At 35.6% G+C, this 19,958-nt stretch overlaps 2 protein-coding genes across 5 annotated transcripts in view; one reads left to right on the forward strand and one right to left on the reverse strand.

The window, feature by feature from the left end:
* LOC135142904 (protein mini spindles) overlaps positions 1 to 10,202 on the reverse strand; it is a 46,245-nt gene extending 36,043 nt beyond the window's left edge. The window contains exons 1-2 of the mRNA XM_064074713.1: positions 10,109 to 10,202; positions 9,924 to 10,053 (exon numbers count right to left, since the gene is read on the reverse strand). Coding sequence (XP_063930783.1) covers positions 9,924 to 10,053; positions 10,109 to 10,115 — 137 coding nt within the window. The 5' untranslated portion in view covers positions 10,116 to 10,202. The remainder of the gene's footprint in view (positions 1 to 9,923; positions 10,054 to 10,108) is intronic.
* Positions 1 to 19,958, forward strand: part of LOC135142905 (histone-lysine N-methyltransferase SMYD3-like) — a 47,195-nt gene that overhangs the window by 22,774 nt on the left and 4,463 nt on the right. For 3 of the 4 annotated variants that reach the window (XR_010282638.1, XM_064074714.1, XM_064074715.1), the window contains exons 2-5: positions 13,536 to 13,656; positions 13,741 to 13,982; positions 14,034 to 14,161; positions 14,356 to 14,532. Coding sequence is in view for 3 of the 4 variants with exons in the window: in XM_064074714.1 (XP_063930784.1) it covers positions 13,536 to 13,656; positions 13,741 to 13,982; positions 14,034 to 14,161; positions 14,356 to 14,532 (668 nt within the window). In the remaining variant the exon portion in view is untranslated. Of the gene's footprint in view, positions 1 to 13,535; positions 13,657 to 13,727; positions 13,983 to 14,033; positions 14,162 to 14,355; positions 14,533 to 19,958 lie in introns of those variants that run through there. The other variant, XM_064074716.1, reaches the window with a different exon arrangement.

Below are 19,958 nucleotides of genomic sequence, written 5' to 3' on the forward strand. Positions count from 1 at the left end.
TCTTCAAATAAGCGAGAAAATGGCAAATATTGGAATTTTCAAAATTGGTCCGTTTTCGACCGTTTTGGGTGTCATTTTACGCGAAATTTCCTCAGGATCACGATTCCGTATTGGTTTTTGACGTATCTCTTCAAATAAGCGAGAAAATGGCAAATATTGGAGTTTTCAAAATTGGTCCGTTTTCGACCGTTTTGGGTGTCATTTCACGCGGAATTTCCTCAGGATCACGATTCCGTATTCGTTTTTGACGTATCTCTTCAAATAAGCGAGAAAAATGCAAATTTTGGAATTTTCAAAATTGGTCCGTTTTCGACCGTGTTGGGTGTCATTTCACGCGGAATTTCCTCAGGATCACGATTCCGTATTCGTTTTTGACGTATCTCTTCAAATAAGCGAGAAAATGGCAAATATTGGAATTTTCAAAATTGGTCCGTTTTCGACCGTTTTGGGTGTCATTTCACGCGGAATTTCCTCAGGATCACGATTCCGTATTCGTTTTTGACGTATCTCTTCAAATAAGCGAGAAAATGGCAAATATTGGAATTTTCAAAATTGGTCCGTTTTCGACCGTTTTGGGTGTCATTTTACGCGAAATTTCCTCAGGATCACGATTCCGTATTCGTTTTTGACGTATCTCTTCAAATAAGCGAGAAAAATGGAAATTTTTGTATTTTCTAAATTGGTCCGTTTTCGACCGTTTTGGGTGTTATTTTACGCGGAATTTCCTCAGGATCACGATTCCGTATTCGTTTTCGACGTATCTCTTCAAATAAGCGAGAAAATGGCAAATATTGGAATTTTCAAAATTGGTCCGTTTTCGACCGTTTTGGGTGTCATTTCACGCGGAATTTCCTCAGGATCACGATTCCGTATTCGTTTTTGACGTATCTCTTCAAATAAGCGAGAAAAATGCAAATTTTGGAATTTTCAAAATTGGTCCGTTTTCGACCGTGTTGGGTGTCATTTCACGCGGAATTTCCTCAGGATCACGATTCCGTATTCGTTTTTGACGTATCTCTTCAAATAAGCGAGAAAAATGCAAATTTTTGTATTTTCTAAATTGGTCCGTTTTCGACCGTGTTGGGTGTCATTTCACGCGGAATTTCCTCAGGATCACGATTCCGTATTCGTTTTTGACGTATCTCTTCAAATAAGCGAGAAAAATGCAAATTTTGGAATTTTCAAAATTGGTCCCTTTTCGACCGTGTTGGGTGTTATTTTACGCGGAATTTCCACAGGATCACGATTCCGTATTCGTTTTTGACGTATCTCTTCAAATAAGCGAGAAAATGGCAAATATTGGAATTTTCAAAATTGGTCCGTTTTCGACCGTTTTGGGTGTCATTTTACGCGAAATTTCCTCAGGATCACGATTCCGTATTCGTTTTTGACGTATCTCTTCAAATAAGCGAGAAAAATGGAAATTTTTGTATTTTCAAAATTGGTCCGTTTTCGACCGTTTTGGGTGTCATTTCACGCGGAATTTCCTCAGGATCACGATTCCGTATTCGTTTTTGACGTATCTCTTCAAATAAGCGAGAAAAATGCAAATTTTGGAATTTTCAAAATTGGTCCCTTTTCGACCGTGTTGGGTGTTATTTTACGCGGAATTTCCTCAGGATCACGATTCCGTATTCGTTTTTGACGTATCTCTTCAAATAAGCGAGAAAATGGCAAATATTGGAATTTTCAAAATTGGTCCGTTTTCGACCGTTTTGGGTGTCATTTTACGCGAAATTTCCTCAGGATCACGATTCCGTATTCGTTTTTGACATATCTCTTCAAATAAGCGAGAAAAATGCAAATTTTGGAATTTTCAAAATTGGTCCGTTTTCCACCGTTTTGGGTGTCATTTCACGCGGAATTTCCTCAGGATCACGATTCCGTACTCGTTTTTGACGTATCTCTTCAAATAAGCGAGAAAAATGCAAATTTTGGAATTTTCAAAATTGGTCCGTTTTCCACCGTTTTGGGTGTCATTTCACGCGGAATTTCCTCAGGATCACGATTCCGTATTCGTTTTTGACGTATCTCTTCAAATAAGCGAGAAAAATGCAAATTTTGGAATTTTCAAAATTGGTCCGTTTTCGACCGTGTTGGGTGTTATTTTAAGCGGAATTTCCTCAGGATCACGATTCCGTATTCGTTTTTGACGTATCTCTTCAAATAAGCGAGAAAATGGCAAATATTGGAATTTTCAAAATTGGTCCGTTTTCAACCGTGTTGGGTGTTATTTTACGCGGATTTTCCTCAGGATCACGATTCCGTATTCGTTTTTGACGTATCTCTTCAAATAAGCGAGAAAAATGCAAATTTTTGTATTTTCTAAATTGGTCCGTTTTCGACCGTTTTGGGTGTCATTTCACGCGGAATTTCCTCAGGATCACGATTCCGTATTCGTTTTTGACGTATCTCTTCAAATAAGCGAGAAAAATGCAAATTTTGGAATTTTCAAAATTGGTCCCTTTTCGACCGTGTTGGGTGTTATTTTACGCGGAATTTCCTCAGGATCACGATTCCGTATTCGTTTTTGACGTATCTCTTCAAATAAGCGAGAAAATGGCAAATATTGGAATTTTCAAAATTGGTCCGTTTTCGACCGTTTTGGGTGTCATTTTACGCGAAATTTCCTCAGGATCACGATTCCGTATTCGTTTTTGACGTATCTCTTCAAATAAGCGAGAAAAATGGAAATTTTTGTATTTTCAAAATTGGTCCGTTTTCGACCGTTTTGGGTGTCATTTCACGCGGAATTTCCTCAGGATCACGATTCCGTATTTGTTTTTGACGTATCTCTTCAAATAAGCGAGAAAAATGCAAATTTTGGAATTTTCAAAATTGGTCCCTTTTCGACCGCGTTGGGTGTTATTTTACGCGGAATTTCCTCAGGATCACGATTCCGTATTCGTTTTTGACGTATCTCTTCAAATAAGCGAGAAAATGGCAAATATTGGAATTTTCAAAATTGGTCCGTTTTCGACCGTTTCGGGTGTCATTTTACGCGAAATTTCCTCAGGATCACGATTCCGTATTCGTTTTTGACATATCTCTTCAAATAAGCGAAAAAAATGCAAATTTTGGAATTTTCAAAATTGGTCCGTTTTCCACCGTTTTGGGTGTCATTTCACGCGGAATTTCCTCAGGATCACGATTCCGTATTCGTTTTTGACGTATCTCTTCAAATAAGCGAGAAAAATGGAAATTTTTGTATTTTCTAAATTGGTCCGTTTTCGACCGTTTTGGGTGTCATTTCACGCGGAATTTCCTCAGGATCACGATTCCGTATTCGTTTTTGACGTATCTCTTCAAATAAGCGAGAAAATGGCAAATATTGGAATTTTCAAAATTGGTCCGTTTTCAACCGTGTTGGGTGTTATTTTACGCGGATTTTCCTCAGGATCACGATTCCGTATTCGTTTTTGACGTATCTCTTCAAATAAGCGAGAAAAATGCAAATATTGGAATTTTCAAAATTGGTTCGTTTTCGACCGTTTTGGGTGTCATTTTACGCGAAATTTCCTCAGGATCACGATTCCGTATTCGTTTTTGACGTATCTCTTCAAATAAGCGAGAAAATGGCAAATATTGGAGTTTTCAAAATTGGTTCGTTTTCGACCGTTTTGGGTGTCATTTCACGCGGATTTTCCTCAGGATCACGATTCCGTATTCGTTTTTGACGTATCTCTTCAAATAAGCGAGAAAAATGCAAATTTTGGAATTTTCAAAATTGGTCCGTTTTCGACCGTGTTGGGTGTTATTTTACGCGGAATTTCCTCAGGATCACGATTCCGTATTCGTTTTTGACGTATCTCTTCAAATAAGCGAGAAAATGGCAAATATTGGAGTTTTCAAAATTGGTCCGTTTTCGACCGTTTTGGGTGTCATTTCACGCGGAATTTCCTCAGGATCACGATTCCGTATTCGTTTTTGACGTATCTCTTCAAATAAGCGAGAAAATGGCAAATATTGGAATTTTCAAAATTGGTCCGTTTTCAACCGTGTTGGGTGTTATTTTACGCGGATTTTCCTCAGGATCACGATTCCGTATTCGTTTTTGACGTATCTCTTCAAATAAGCGAGAAAAGTGCAAATTTTGGAATTTTCAAAATTGGTCCGTTTTCGACCGTGTTGGGGGTTATTTTACGCGGAATTTCCTCAGGATCACGATTCTGTATTCGTTTTTGACGTATCTCTTCAAATAAGCGAGAAAATGGCAAATATTGGAATTTTCAAAATTGGTCCGTTTTCGACCGTTTTGGGTGTCATTTTACGCGAAATTTCCTCAGGATCACGATTCCGTATTCGTTTTTGACATATCTCTTCAAATAAGCGAAAAAAATGCAAATTTTGGAATTTTCAAAATTGGTCCGTTTTCCACCGTTTTGGGTGTCATTTCACGCGGAATTTCCTCAGGATCACGATTCCGTATTCGTTTTTGACGTATCTCTTCAAATAAGCGAGAAAAATGGAAATTTTTGTATTTTCTAAATTGGTCCGTTTTCGACCGTTTTGGGTGTCATTTCACGCGGAATTTCCTCAGGATCACGATTCCGTATTCGTTTTTGACGTATCTCTTCAAATAAGCGAGAAAATGGCAAATATTGGAATTTTCAAAATTGGTCCGTTTTCAACCGTGTTGGGTGTTATTTTACGCGGATTTTCCTCAGGATCACGATTCCGTATTCGTTTTTGACGTATCTCTTCAAATAAGCGAGAAAATGGCAAATATTGGAATTTTCAAAATTGGTCCGTTTTCGACCGTTTTGGGTGTCATTTTACGCGAAATTTCCTCAGGATCACGATTCCGTATTCGTTTTTGACGTATCTCTTCAAATAAGCGAGAAAATGGCAAATATTGGAGTTTTCAAAATTGGTCCGTTTTCGACCGTTTTGGGTGTCATTTCACGCGGAATTTCCTCAGGATCACGATTCCGTATTCGTTTTTGACGTATCTCTTCAAATTAGCGAGAAAAATGGAAATTTTTGTATTTTCTAAATTGGTCCGTTTTCGACCGTTTTGGGTGTCATTTCACGCGGAATTTCCTCAGGATCACGATTCCGTATTCGTTTTTGACGTATCTCTTCAAATAAGCGAGAAAATGGCAAATATTGGAATTTTCAAAATTGGTCCGTTTTCAACCGTGTTGGGTGTTATTTTACGCGGATTTTCCTCAGGATCACGATTCCGTATTCGTTTTTGACGTATCTCTTCAAATAAGCGAGAAAAATGCAAATTTTGGAATTTTCAAAATTGGTCCGTTTTCGACCGTGTTGGGTGTTATTTTACGCGGAATTTCCTCAGGATCACGATTCCGTATTCGTTTTCGACGTATCTCTTCAAATAAGCGAGAAAATGGCAAATAATGGAATTTTCAAAATTGGTCCGTTTTCGACCGTTTTGGGTGTCATTTTACGCGAAATTTCCGCAGGATCACGATTCCGTATTCGTTTTTGACGTATCTCTTCAAATAAGCGAGAAAATGGCAAATATTGGACTTTTCAAAATTGGTCCGTTTTCGACCGTTTTGGGTGTCATCTCACGCGGAATTTCCTCAGGATCACGATTCCGTATTCATTTTTGACGTATCTCTTCAAATAAGCGAGAAAAATGGAAATTTTTGTATTTTCTAAATTGGTCCGTTTTCGACCGTTTTGGGTGTCATTTCACGCGGATTTTCCTCAGGATCACGATTCCGTATTCGTTTTTGACGTATCTCTTCAAATAAGCGAGAAAAATGCAAATTTAGGAATTTTCAAAATTGGTCCGTTTTCGACCGTTTTGGGTGTCATTTTACGCGAAATTTCCTCAGGATCACGATTCCGTATTCGTTTTTGACGTATCTCTTCAAATAAGCGAGAAAAATGGAAATTTTTGTATTTTCTAAATTGGTCCGTTTTCGACCGTTTTGGGTGTCATTTCACGCGGAATTTCCTCAGGATCACGATTCCGTATTCGTTTTTGACGTATCTCTTCAAATAAGCGAGAAAATGGCAAATATTGGAGTTTTCAAAATTGGTCCGTTTTCGACCGTTTTGGGTGTCATTTCACGCGGAATTTCCTCAGGATCACGATTCCGTATTCGTTTTTGACGTATCTCTTCAAATAAGCGAGAAAAATGGGAATTTTTGTATTTTCTAAATTGGTCCGTTTTCGACCGTTTTGGGTGTCATTTCACGCGGAATTTCCTCAGGATCACGATTCCGTATTCGTTTTTGACGTATCTCTTCAAATAAGCGAGAAAAATGGGAATTTTTGTATTTTCTAAATTGGTCCGTTTTCGACCGTTTTGGGTGTCATTTCACGCGGAATTTCCTCAGGATCACGATTCCGTATTCGTTTTTGACGTATCTCTTCAAATAAGCGAGAAAATGGCAAATATTGGAGTTTTCAAAATTGGTCCGTTTTCGACCGTTTTGGGTGTCATTTCACGCGGAATTTCCTCAGGATCACGATTCCGTATTCGTTTTTGACGTATCTCTTCAAATAAGCGAGAAAAATGGGAATTTTTGTATTTTCTAAATTGGTCCGTTTTCGACCGTTTTGGGTGTCATTTTACGCGAAATTTCCTCAGGATCACGATTCCGTATTCGTTTTTGACGTATCTCTTCAAATAAGCGAGAAAATGGCAAATATTGGAGTTTTCAAAATTGGTCCGTTTTCAACCGTTTTGGGTGTCATTTCACGCGGAATTTCCTCAGGATCACGATTCCGTATTCGTTTTTGACGTATCTCTTCAAATAAGCGAGAAAATGGCAAATATTGGAGTTTTCAAAATTGGTCCGTTTTCGACCGTTTTGGGTGTCATTTCACGCGGAATTTCCTCAGGATCACGATTCCGTATTCGTTTTTGACGTATCTCTTCAAATAAGCGAGAAAATGGCAAATATTGGAATTTTCAAAATTGGTCCGTTTTCAACCGTGTTGGGTGTTATTTTACGCGGATTTTCCTCAGGATCACGATTCCGTATTCGTTTTTGACGTATCTCTTCAAATAAGCGAGAAAAATGCAAATTTTGGAATTTTCAAAATTGGTCCGTTTTCGACCGTGTTGGGGGTTATTTTACGCGGAATTTCCTCAGGATCACGATTCTGTATTCGTTTTTGACGTATCTCTTCAAATAAGCGAGAAAATGGCAAATATTGGAATTTTCAAAATTGGTCCGTTTTCGACCGTTTTGGGTGTCATTTTACGCGAAATTTCCTCAGGATCACGATTCCGTATTCGTTTTTGACGTATCTCTTCAAATAAGCGAGAAAAATGGAAATTTTTGTATTTTCTAAATTGGTCCGTTTTCGACCGTTTTGGGTGTCATTTCACGCGGAATTTCCTCAGGATCACGATTCCGTATTCGTTTTTGACGTATCTCTTCAAATAAGCGAGAAAATGGCAAATATTGGAATTTTCAAAATTGGTCCGTTTTCGACCGTGTTGGGTGTTATTTTACGCGGATTTTCCTCAGGATCACGATTCCGTATTCGTTTTTGACGTATCTCTTCAAATAAGCGAGAAAATGGCAAATATTGGAATTTTCAAAATTGGTCCGTTTTCGACCGTTTTGGGTGTCATTTTACGCGAAATTTCCTCAGGATCACGATTCCGTATTCGTTTTTGACGTATCTCTTCAAATAAGCGAGAAAATGGCAAATATTGGAGTTTTCAAAATTGGTCCGTTTTCGACCGTTTTGGGTGTCATTTCACGCGGAATTTCCTCAGGATCACGATTCCGTATTCGTTTTTGACGTATCTCTTCAAATTAGCGAGAAAAATGGAAATTTTTGTATTTTCTAAATTGGTCCGTTTTCGACCGTTTTGGGTGTCATTTCACGCGGATTTTCCTCAGGATCACGATTCCGTATTCGCTTTTGACGTATCTCTTCAAATAACCGAGGAAAAACCAAATTTGTGTGCCCCCCCTTTTTTTTTAATTTTTCAAAATTGGTCCGTTTTCGACCGTTTTGGGTGTCATTTTACGCGAAATTTCCTCAGGATCACGATTCCGTATTCGTTTTTGACGTATCTCTTCAAATAAGCGAGAAAATGGCAAATATTTAAATTTTCAAAATTGGTCCGTTTTCGACCGTTTTGGGTGTCATTTCACGCGGATTTTCTTCAGGATCACGATTCCGTATTCGCTTTTGACGTATCTCTTCAAATAACCGAGAAAAAACCAAATTTGTGTGCCCCCCCTTTTTTTTTAATTTTTCAAAATTGGTCCGTTTTCGACCGTGTTGGGTGTCATTTCACGCGGAATTTCCTCAGGATAACGATTCCGTATTCGCTTTTAACGTATCTCTTCAAATAACCGAGAAAAATGCAAATTATTGGCCCCCCTTTTTTTTTAATTTTTCAAAATTGGTCCGTTTTCGACCGTGTTGGGTGTCATTTCACGCGGAATTTCCTCAGGATTACGATTCCGTATTCGCTTTTGACGTATCTCTTCAAATAACCGAGAAAAATGCAAATTGGTGGCCCCCCTTTTTTTTAATTATTCAAAATTGGTCCGTTTTCGACCGTGTTGGGTGTCATTTCACGCGGAATTTCCTCAGGATTACGATTCCGTATTCGCTTTTGACGTATCTCTTCAAATAACCGAGAAAAAACCAAATTTTTCGGTTTTTGAAACTTTGGTATTTCCGAGTTCTCAGTTATTTGATTTTTCAATTTCTCGATTTAAAAAAAAAAATTATGTCTCTATTGTTTATTTTTCGATTTCTCAATTTTCCGATATTTCAGATTTTTGATTTTCAATTTTTCAATTTTTGGCGTTTCTAAATTTTCGATTTCTCGATTAATCTATTTTTCAGTTTCTCTCTTTTTTGACTTTTCCACTTTCAAATTTTTCAATTTTTCGATTTTTTGATTTTCCCATTTTTCTAATTGTCGACTTTTCAATGTTTCGATTACTCGACGTCTAGATTTTTCACTTTTTCAATTCTTCAATTTTTCAGGTTCTTGATTTTTCAACTTTTCGATTTTTAAAATTTCTTAATTTTCTTTTATCTTTGCAATTTTCTGTTATCTCAGTTTTAATTTTCAATTTTTGGCGTTCCCAAATTTTCGATTTCTTGATTAATCCATTTTTCGGTGTCTCGCGTTTTTGACTATTTAACTTTTAGATTTTTCAATTTCCCGATTTTTCGATTTCTTGATTTGTTCTTTTTTGGTTTTTCAATTTTTCCATTCGATTTTTTGATGTTTGGATTTCCCGATTTTTCAGTTTTTCGTACATCAATTTTTCGATTTTTAAAATGCTAGATTTTCCGATTTCTCGGTCTTTGGATTTTTTGGTTTTTCAATTTTTTCATTTTTAAAATATGTATCTGATTTTCGATTTTCCAATTTTTCGGCTTTTTAATTTTTCGATTTCTGGATTTATCGAGATTTCGTTAGTTTAGTTTCCCGATTTCTCGATTTTTAAATTTTTTGATTTTCCGATTTATCGATTTTTTTCAAATTGATACCCTCCAATTTTTCTATGTTTCAATTTTTCGATATTTCGATTTTCTGGATTTCTCGATTTTTCAAATTTTTCAACTTTTGGTTTTTTAGATATCGATTTTCCAATTTTTCGATATCCTAATTGTTCAACAAGATTGGAAAAAAATAATTTTCTTGAAAGATTTTAAAATGTGGACAATCATGAAAAAATTTACCAGGTGACTATTAACGATTGAACCAAAATTTTAGGTTGGCAATTCTACATTATTGGCAGTAATTGTGAATGAGCGCACAGTCATAAAGTTTAAAATATGTTGCCAACCTAACAAAAAATCACAAGCATTAATAGTCACTCGGTATTTTTCGTACACAGAATTTTCCCAAAATTTGAAATTTGGACCGTTTTCATTCAATTCATCAAACAATAATATGAAAAAAATATTAAAAAATAGTTCAATCCCGCTAAAACAGTCGCCATCTTACGTTAATTCTTTCGCCGACCCCAAACCTCCAGCTGATCTGGATCGTCTACCAAATTTGTCGTAAGTCCTAGGTTTAGACGGCTTTTTCCACAGTTCATTAAATAACGGAAAAATGAACCTCCCGTTAGTATCTGGAATTACCAAAAATGGTCTCAGGCGAAAGGTTATATTTTACACAGAATTTACCGTACATTCCAAAACTCGGACTTTTTAGATCTTCAAATTGCTAAAAGTATCCTGGAAAAATAAATCTTGCTGATAAATTTTGAATCACACGTGCCTAAAAATGTGAATGTTAATGACGCAAAAACCAGAAAAATTCCATGCAAATCCTTTACAGATTTTTTATCGTCAGGGCAGGGCCGTCACGACAACTCACTCATGTCAATTTTTTGTCAAAACTGACGTTTATATTTTTGTGAAACCATAGTCACGGTGATGAGGAAAAATTGGTCTAAAGAGTTTAGACAGTACTTCCCTCGCTGTCGGAAACTTGACGACTGCATGCCTATTGTGTTTTTTTTTCTCATTACATTTTTGTAGTGGGAATTTAAAAAAAAATTGCGATGACGTCATCAACATTTTTGCAAGGACACGTATATCAGTTGGGATAGATGTAGTGTAATACTAAGAATAAAATTATTATATTCTCAAATTTTCGGCAAAATGAATTGGGTCGTTTTGAATATTGATTTGTAATAATCAATAAAATAACGAAACAATTTACTCACGTATACGTATCAGAGGCAACTGAAAATCGTGTATGTATAAACATTCTTAATTTAAGATGACAGGCGTAACAGCATACGTGAGAGTCAAACAGAGAAACTGTAAACAAAACGACCATCGGTTTTATTGCTTCGACTTCCGCTTATTATATAAAACATTGGGTTTTATTTTAATTCTTGACGGTGAAATTCACAATTGGTTGATTATAAACATGTCTATTTCACATTCGCGGAACCAAGTGAGCGCATAAAACAAATGCAGGTCTGTAATGTTAAAGTCGATGTAAATAAGCGTGCTACCCTTATGTTTCAACCGAGTTTTTCCTTTAACAAATTTTGTGTCTACCAAATTGGGTTGGTTGGGGTGTAATACTAATAATAAGTGTTGCCTTTAATTTAATCAATAAAATAAATTGACTTCATTAATTTTTTTGAACCACCTCTTAAGAAAATCTAAAAAATATAAATGGAATGATAAATCACAAGTACAAACTCATCATATTTTTTGCATTTTAGATAGGATTTATTCAGCAAAATTTAAGGGTGACGTCATCAATTTTTTTAGGAGGGATGAACAAATACATTTTGAACAAAAGTTTACCATGCTTATAATAACTTTAAAATATTCCCAAGATTTCAAAGCATTCGGTTTTGTAATTCCTGATTAAATCGATAAAATAAATTCACGCCTTCATTAATTTTTTTGAGTCACCCTGCATATGCAAATCCAAAAATATGAATGGAATGATAAATCACAAGTACAGACTCATCATATTTTGTACATTTTAGATACGATTTATTCGGCAAACTTTTGAGCTGACGTCATCAGTTTTTTGTAGAAGATAACCAAATGTATTTTGACTAAAAATTTATTATGGTCTTTATAACCTTAAAACATCTGCAAGATTTCAAAGCATTCGGTTTTGTAGTTCCTGATTAAATCAAAATAAAATAAATTTACGCATTCATTATTTTTTTTGAGTTACCCTGTATATGCAAATCGAAAAAATTTGAATGGAATGATAAATCACAAGAAGAGACTCACCATATTTTGTACATTTTAGGTAGGATTTTTTCAGCAAAATTTTGTGGTGACATCATAAATTTTTTAGGGGGGACGACCAAATACGTTTTGATCAAAAATTTACCATGCTTATGATAATTTTAAAATATCTTCAAGATTTCGAAGCATTCGGTTTTGTAGTTCCTGAGTAAATCAGTAAAATAAATTTACGCTTTCATTTATTTTCTTGAATCACCCTGTATATGCAAATCCAAAAAATATGAATGGAGTGATAGATCACAAGTACAGACTGATCATATTTTGTACATTTTAGATATGATTTATTCGGCAAATTTTCGAGCTGACGTCATCAAGCTTTTGGAGGGGATAAGCAAATATATTTTGACTAAACATTTATTATGCTCTTTATAACCTTAAAACATCTGCAAGATGTCAGAGCATTCCGTTTTGTAGTTGCTGATTAAATCAATAAAATATATTTACGCATTCATTAATTTTTTTGAGTCACTCTTTATATGCAAATCCAAAAAATATGAATGGAGTGATAAATGACAAGTACAGGCTCATCATATTTTGTACATTTTAGATATGATTTATTCGGCAAACTTTCGAGCTGACGTCATCAAGTTTTTGGAGGGGATAAGCAAATATATTTTGACTAAACATTTATTATGCTCTTTATGACCTTAAAACATCTGCAGGATTTCAGAGCATTCGGTTTTGTAGTTCCTGATTAAATCAATAAAATATATTTACGCATTCATTAATTTTTTTGAGTCACCCTGTATATGCAAATCCAAAAAATATGAATGGAGTGATAGATCACAAGTACAGACTCATCATATTTTGTACATTTTAGATATGATTTATTCCACAAACTTTTGAGCTGACGTCATCAAGTTTTTGGAGGGGATAAGCAAATATTTTTTGACTAAAGGTGTATGATGCTCTTTATAGCCTTAAAACATCTGCAACATTTCAAAGCATTCTGGTTAGCAGATTTAAAATTAAATTTCAAAATGTTGTTTTATAATTTTGATTTTTTTTCCAAAAATCTGGACGTTTCGGGTGAAAAGTCGATTCAGAGTTGTAAACTACATGTGTAGGACTATGTTATTTTATACAATTGAAAACCCATTTACCATGTACAATTTTGAAGTGACGTCATCGCATTAGTGGTGGGGATGATTAGACAAATTTTGGTTAGCGTTTTACCATCTACATGATATTCTTAATATAAGTACAAAATTTCACAACAATCGGCCGAGTACTTTCGGAGATTATCTGTCTAATAAAAATCCGGGACGGCAGACGGACAGACAGACGAACGGACAGACGGACGGACAGACGGACAGACAGACGGAAATGGGAGACCTATTTCTTCGTCTTCTAGGGGTCATGAAAGATCGAGAAAATGTAAAAGTAGAGAGTCGGCCGACGGACTCGATTACAATACTTCCTTTGCTTACGCTCGGGAAGTAAAAAGTCAAGTTCTCTATATTTGGAATTTCTCAGGGACTCGATTTAAGTGCATTACTATTTAATCGTTTCATTAATGATCTACTAATTGGTTTTACTCGCAAGGGACTCGCGTACGCCGACGATCTCAAACTATTTCATCCATAATTCACACTATTATTATTATTATTGTCATTAGTCAAAATAATTGAAGAAGACCACGTGCTCGCAACACCAGACGCTTCCGACTCCAAATTACCGCCCTCGTGATGTCCGTACTTACGTTCCGGCTTTCAAAGACCACGAGATATTTTTACCTGTACGCTCCGTAAATACTCAGCCTGTGGTTTATAAATACGCCTCGTTCTATGTCATATGCATTCGTTGTTGATCCTCGTTCCAGAGCCAGACATGCGAACGAAAAAACTCGTCCACGAGGGATGCACCATCCACAAGGAAAAGCCGTTCGTGTACGTCCTCAGCTCGAGGCTGAGGACCGAGCGCTGCGACTACTGCCTCAAAAAGTGAGTTTCACTCCTGGACACCCGTATGATTTAACTTTGTTGATGTTTTTTCTTTACTCGAACTGAAAAAGAACCACGTTTAAGGGGGCAGTTCATGAAGTGCTCGGGCTGCCACTACGTGCACTACTGTGGAAAGATCTGCCAGAAGGACGGCTGGAGTGTGCATAGATTTGAGTGTAGAAACCTGAAGCGGGTGTCTCCAAGGGTGCTTCCAGACGCGGCGAGGCTTCTAGCCAGGTTGATCCAGATTCTGCGTAAAGGAGGCGATCTGGTGAAGAGCTACTACCTGGAGAATTGTTTCAGGATGTACAAGGACTTGATGTCGCGTGAGTATTTTTTTCTGATTGTGGTGGTTTTTGCAAAATTGCTTTTTTAAGACTATCCAAATATCAAAGGCGATAAACCCAGAATGGAGCATTTCACGTCTTTGTGCGCTGTTTTATTTGAGTTTTTGGGCGATGATATTCTTCCAAATTCGGCTGAGTTGATGGGCATGTATGGAAGGGTAGGCTTGTTTTCATTTTACACACTCACCACAAACACCTTGTGTGTTATATAATCCACAAACTTAAAAATACTTCTATTTACATGGCGCTAATAATAATGTGGACATAAATTAATGAAACAAAAAAAGTTCGAGGTTGGGGTCACTTGGCCCTGATTTTAGTCTAGACCTAGCCTATAACTTTTTTTTTCTAGATGTGTATTAACAGCTTTAATATTATGGACCAGGAGTTGCAGTGTTTAGGCACGGGAATGTACCTAGGAGCGTCGGTTATTGATCACTCGTGCACTCCGAACGCCGTGGCCACTTTCGAGGGCCCGGTCCTGTACATCCGGGCTCTAAAAACGTTCCATTATTTGGACTGGTCGCAGGTACACAATTTTACTGAGTCCGGGAATCTGGGCTGAAAAATAAAGTTCGAATTGCCCCAGGTGCTAACTAAAAATTATCGTTGGACTAATTGTGTCTACTACGGGTTTCCGGAAAAATATTTTTGGCGATTGACGTATGTGCACAGGAACTAGAAGCTTCGAGTTTATTTTTAGTGAACCTTTCGAGTTTCCGCTGTTTATTTATCATATCAAAACCGCGACGGTTTAATTTGTCACGAGCCGAAAAGGTGTTCTTTATCAAAGTGAGTTAAGTAAATAAATGTGGGTGCTTTTAAATGTTTTATAACAGCTTTGTCAAAGTTTGGGTTTTACGTTCCTGTGTGTGTTTAAATTGACTTAAGAATACTAAAACTTTTGAACAGATTGTCACATTTTTTTTAGAATGTCCCTATTTGAGAACACTGATGATACGCCCCTGGCACTGTTGTGGCTCAACGTGTTTTTCTCTACTATTGCGATTGCAATAATATAAACAACAATTATTTCCATTGATACAAAAATAATAGGAGTGAAAACAATTTAACTAACTGTGCTTATTAATTATATAAAAAAATAACTTGGTATTACAAAAAGAACAAATAAACGTCTAAAACATCAAGGAAGCTACGTCAGAAACGTCAAACATGTTAAAAACAATGCAGACATGTTTATCGCAAGATTTATTTATAAAAAGTTGAGTAATTTCAAGCAAACAAATCACTGTCAAAAGTCAAAAAATTAAATATTGTGAACAGGAAAATTTTAAATTTTAAAAAGTCTGTGAATTGAAATGTCAAAAATCGGGAAATTGAACAGTCGAAAAATTGAAAAATTTAAATATCGAGAGAAAAATTTGCACGTTGGAATATTACTAAAAGTCGAAGAATGAAAAATTGAAAAGCCGAAGAATTGAAAAATTAGTCTTATCTTAGCAAGTACTAGCCCCACCCACCCGCCCCCATTTTCTCAGGGGGTATGTTATTTGCCAAAATAAGTCTTATCTTAGCAAGTATTAGCCCCGCCCACCCGCCCCATATTTTCTCAGAGAATATGTTATTTGCCAAAATCAGTCTTATCTTACTAAGTACTAAAGCCCGCCCACCCGCCCCGTATTTTCTCAGAGGGTATGTAATTTATAAAATGCTAATATTTGCTAAGATAAAACTGATTGTGGCAGATGACATTGCCTCTAAGAAAAGAGAGGGTGGGTGGGCGGGGTTAGTACTTGCTAAGACAAAACTGATTTTGGCAGATGCCATACTCTCTAAGAAAATTGAGGGTGGGTGGGCGGGACTTGTCCTTGCTAAGATAAAACTAATTTTGGCAAATGACATATCCTCTGAGAAAATAGGGCGTAAATCTAAAAAATATGAATTGAAAAGTCAAAAAATCGAAAAATCGGGAAATTGAACAGTCGAAAAATTGAAAAATTTAAATATCGAGAGAAAAATTGGAACGTTGAAATATCACTAAAAATCGAAGAATTGAAAAATTGAAAAGCCGAAATATCGAAGAATTGAAAAATCCAGACATTGAAAAATTCCCAAAACTAAATGTTGAAAAATTGAGAAATTTGAAAAATCGAGAAACCAAAAAAATCGCAAAATTGAATCGAAAAACTGAAATCTCGAAAAATTGGAATATCGAACAATTGAACATTGAAAAAGTGGAAGATTTATCATTAGAAAAGCTGAAAAGCTGAAAAATTGAAAATTTTAGAAATCGGAAAATCAAAACATCGAAAAATTAAAAATTGAAAAAGTGGAAAATTTAAAATTTATAAAAATCGATAAATCGAAAAATCAAAAAATTGGTCGAAAGTTGTTTCAACAGAACTTCCCTCGCTCGTGATGTAGACCCGCTCCCTATTTTCTCAAAGGGTATGTTATTTGCCAAAATAAGTATTATCTTGGCAAGTACTAGCCCCGCCCACCCGCCTCCTATTTTTTCAGAGAATATGTGATTTACCAAAATGCTAGCATTTGCTAAGATAAGACTGATTTTGGCAGATGACATAACCTCTAAGAAAAGAGAGGGTGAGTGGGCGGGGCTAGTCCTTGCTAAGTTAAGACTAATTTCGGCAATTGACGTATCCTCTGAGAAAATGGGGGGCAAATCTAAAATATATGAATTGAAAAGTCAAAAAATCGAACAATCTGGAAATTGAACAATCGAAAAATTGAAAAATTTAAATATCGAGAGAAAAATTGGAACGTTGGAATATTACTAAAAATCGAAGAATTGAATAATCCAGACATTGAAAAATTCCCAAAACTAAATGTTGAAAAATTGAAAAATTTGGAAAATCCAGAAATCAGAAAATCGCAAAATTGAAGAATCGAAAAACTGAAACACTGAAATCTCGAAAATTTGGAAAATCGAACAATTGAACATTGAAAAATTGGAAGATCTATCAATAGAAAAGCTGAAAAGCTTAAAATTGAAAATCCTAGAAATCGGAAAATCAAAACATCGAATAATTCAAAATTGAAAAGTTGGAAAATTTAAAATTTACAAAAATCGATAAATCGAAAACTCAAAAAATTGGTCGAAAGTTGTTTCAACGGAACTTCCCTCGCTCCTGATGTAGACCCGCCCCCTATTTTCTCAAAGGGTATGTTATTTGCCAAAATAAGTCTTATCTTGGCAAGTACTAGCCCCGCCCACCCACCCCCTATTTTTTCAGAGGATATGTGATTTACCAAAATGCTAGCATTTGCTAAGATAAGACTAATTTTGGCAGATGACATAACCTCTAAGAAAAGAGAGGGCGGGTGGGCGGGGCTAGTCCTTGCTAAGATAAGACTAATTTTGGCAAATAACATATCCTCTGAGAAAATAGGGGGCAAATCTAAAATATATGAAAAAATCGAAAAATCTGGAAATTGAACAATCGAAAAATTGAAAAATTTAAATATCAAGAGAAAAATTGGAACGTTGAAATATCACTAAAAATCGAAGAATTGAAAAATTGAAAAGCCGACATATTTTTTAAATTTAACAAGTTTTTCAAGATTAATAGAGGCAAAATCAGCCTTATCTTAGCAAGTACTAGCCCCGCCCACCAGCCCCGTATTTTCTCAGAGGGTATGCTATTTGCCAAAATAAGTCTTACTAAGCAAGTATTAGTCCCGCCCACCCGCCCCCTATTTTCTCAGAGGATATGTAATTTACCAAAATGCTAATATTTGCTAAGATAAAACTGATTGTGGCAGATGACATTGCTTCTAAGAAAAGAGAGGGTGGGTGGGCGGGGTTAGTACTTGCTAAGACAAAACTGATTTTGGCAGATGCCATACTCTCTAAGAAAATTGAGGGTGGGTGGGCGGGACTTGTCCTTGCTAAGATAAAACTAATTTTGGCAAATGACATATCCTCTGAGAAAATAGGGCGTAAATCTAAAAAATATGAATTGAAAAGTCAAAAAATCGAAAAATCGGGAAATTGAACAGTCGAAAAATTGAAAAATTTAAATATCGAGAGAAAAATTGGAACGTTGAAATATCACTAAAAATCGAAGAATTGAAAAATTGAAAAGCCGAAATATCGAAGAATTGAAAAATCCAGACATTGAAAAATTCCCAAAACTAAATGTTGAAAAATTGAGAAATTTGAAAAATCGAGAAATCAAAAAAATCGCAAAATTGAATCGAAAAACTGAAATCTCGAAAAATTGGAATATCGAACAATTGAACATTGAAAAAGTGGAAGATTTATCATTAGAAAAGCTGAAAAGCTGAAAAATTGAAAATTTTAGAAATCGGAAAATCAAAACATCGAAAAATTAAAAATTGAAAAGTTGGAAAATTTAAAATTTACAAAAATCGATATATCGAAAACTCAAAAAATTGGTCGAAAGTTGTTTCAACGGAACTTCCCTCGCTCCTGATGTAGACCCGCCCCCTATTTTCTCAAAGGGTATGTTATTTGCCAAAATAAGTCTTATCTTGGCAAGTACTAGCCCCGCCCACCCACCCCCTATTTTTTCAGAGGATATGTGATTTACCAAAATGCTAGCATTTGCTAAGATAAGACTAATTTTGGCAGATGACATAACCTCTAAGAAAAGAGAGGGCGGGTGGGCGGGGCTAGTCCTTGCTAAGATAAGACTATTTTCGGCAATTGACGTATCCTCTGAGAAAATGGGGGGCAAATCTAAAATATATGAATTGAAAAGTCAAAAAATCGAACAATCTGGAAATGGAACAACCGAAAAATTGAAAAATTTAAATATCGAGAGAAAAATTGGAACGTTGGAATATTACTAAAAATCGAAGACTTGAAAAGTCCAGACATTGAAAAATTCCCAAAACTAAATGTTGAAAAACTGAGAAATTTGGAAAAACGAGAAATCAATAAATCGCAGAATTGAAGAATCAAAAAACTGAAACACTGAAATCTTGAAAAATTGGAAAATCGAACAATTGAACATTGAAAAATTGGAAAATCTATCAGTAGCAAATCTGAAAAGCCGAAAAATTGAAAATTCTACAAATCGGAAAATCACAACATCGAAAAATTAAAAATTGAAAAATTGGAAAATTTAAAATTTTAAAAATCGATAAATCGAAAAATCAAAAAATTGGTCGAAAGTTGTTTCAACAGAACTTCCCTCGTTCCTGATGTAGAATGAAAGAAAAAAAAATACCCTATCAGATTTAGGAATTTAACTCGTTAGCATGGTAATTTGCAACTTAACACTTTTTAAATTTAACAAGTTTTTACAAGATTAATAGAGGCAAAATCAGCCTTATCTTAGCAAGTACTAGCCCCGCCCACCAGCCCCCTATTTTCTCAGAGGGTATGCTATTTGCTAAAATAAGTCTTATCTAAGCAAGTATTAGCCCCGCCCACCCGCCCCCTATTTTCTCAGAGAATATGTTATTTGCCAAAATCAGTCTTATCTTACCAAGAAATAAAGCCCGCCCACCCGCCCCGTATTTTCTCAGAGCATTATGTAATTTACCAAAATGCTAATATTTGCTAAGATAAGACTGATTTTGGCAGATGACATTGCCTCTAAGAAAAGACAGGGTGGGTGAGCGGGGTTAGTACTTGCTAAGATAAAACTGATTTTGGCAGATGCCATACTCTCTAAGAAAATTGAGGGTGGGTGGGCGGGGCTTGTCCTTGCTAAGATAAGACTAATTTTGGCAAATGACATATCCTCTGAGAAAATAGGGCGTAAATCTAAAAAATATGAATTGAAAAGTCAAAAAATCGAAAAATCGAGAAATTGAACAGTCGAAAAAATTGAAAAATTTAAATATCGAGAGAAAAATTGGAACGTTAGAATATTACTAAAAATCGAAGAATTGAAAAATTGAAAAGCCGAAATATCGAAGAATTGAAAAATCCAGACATTGAAAAATTCCCAAAACTAAATGTTGAAAAACTGAGAAATTTGGAAAATCGAGAAATCAAAA

Source organism: Zophobas morio, unplaced genomic scaffold (assembly GCF_036711695.1).
Source record: "Zophobas morio isolate AGI-343-1 ecotype UQ-CSIRO unplaced genomic scaffold, CSIRO_AGI_Zmor_V1 ptg000054l, whole genome shotgun sequence".
Classification (NCBI taxonomy): Eukaryota; Metazoa; Arthropoda; class Insecta; order Coleoptera; family Tenebrionidae; genus Zophobas; species Zophobas morio.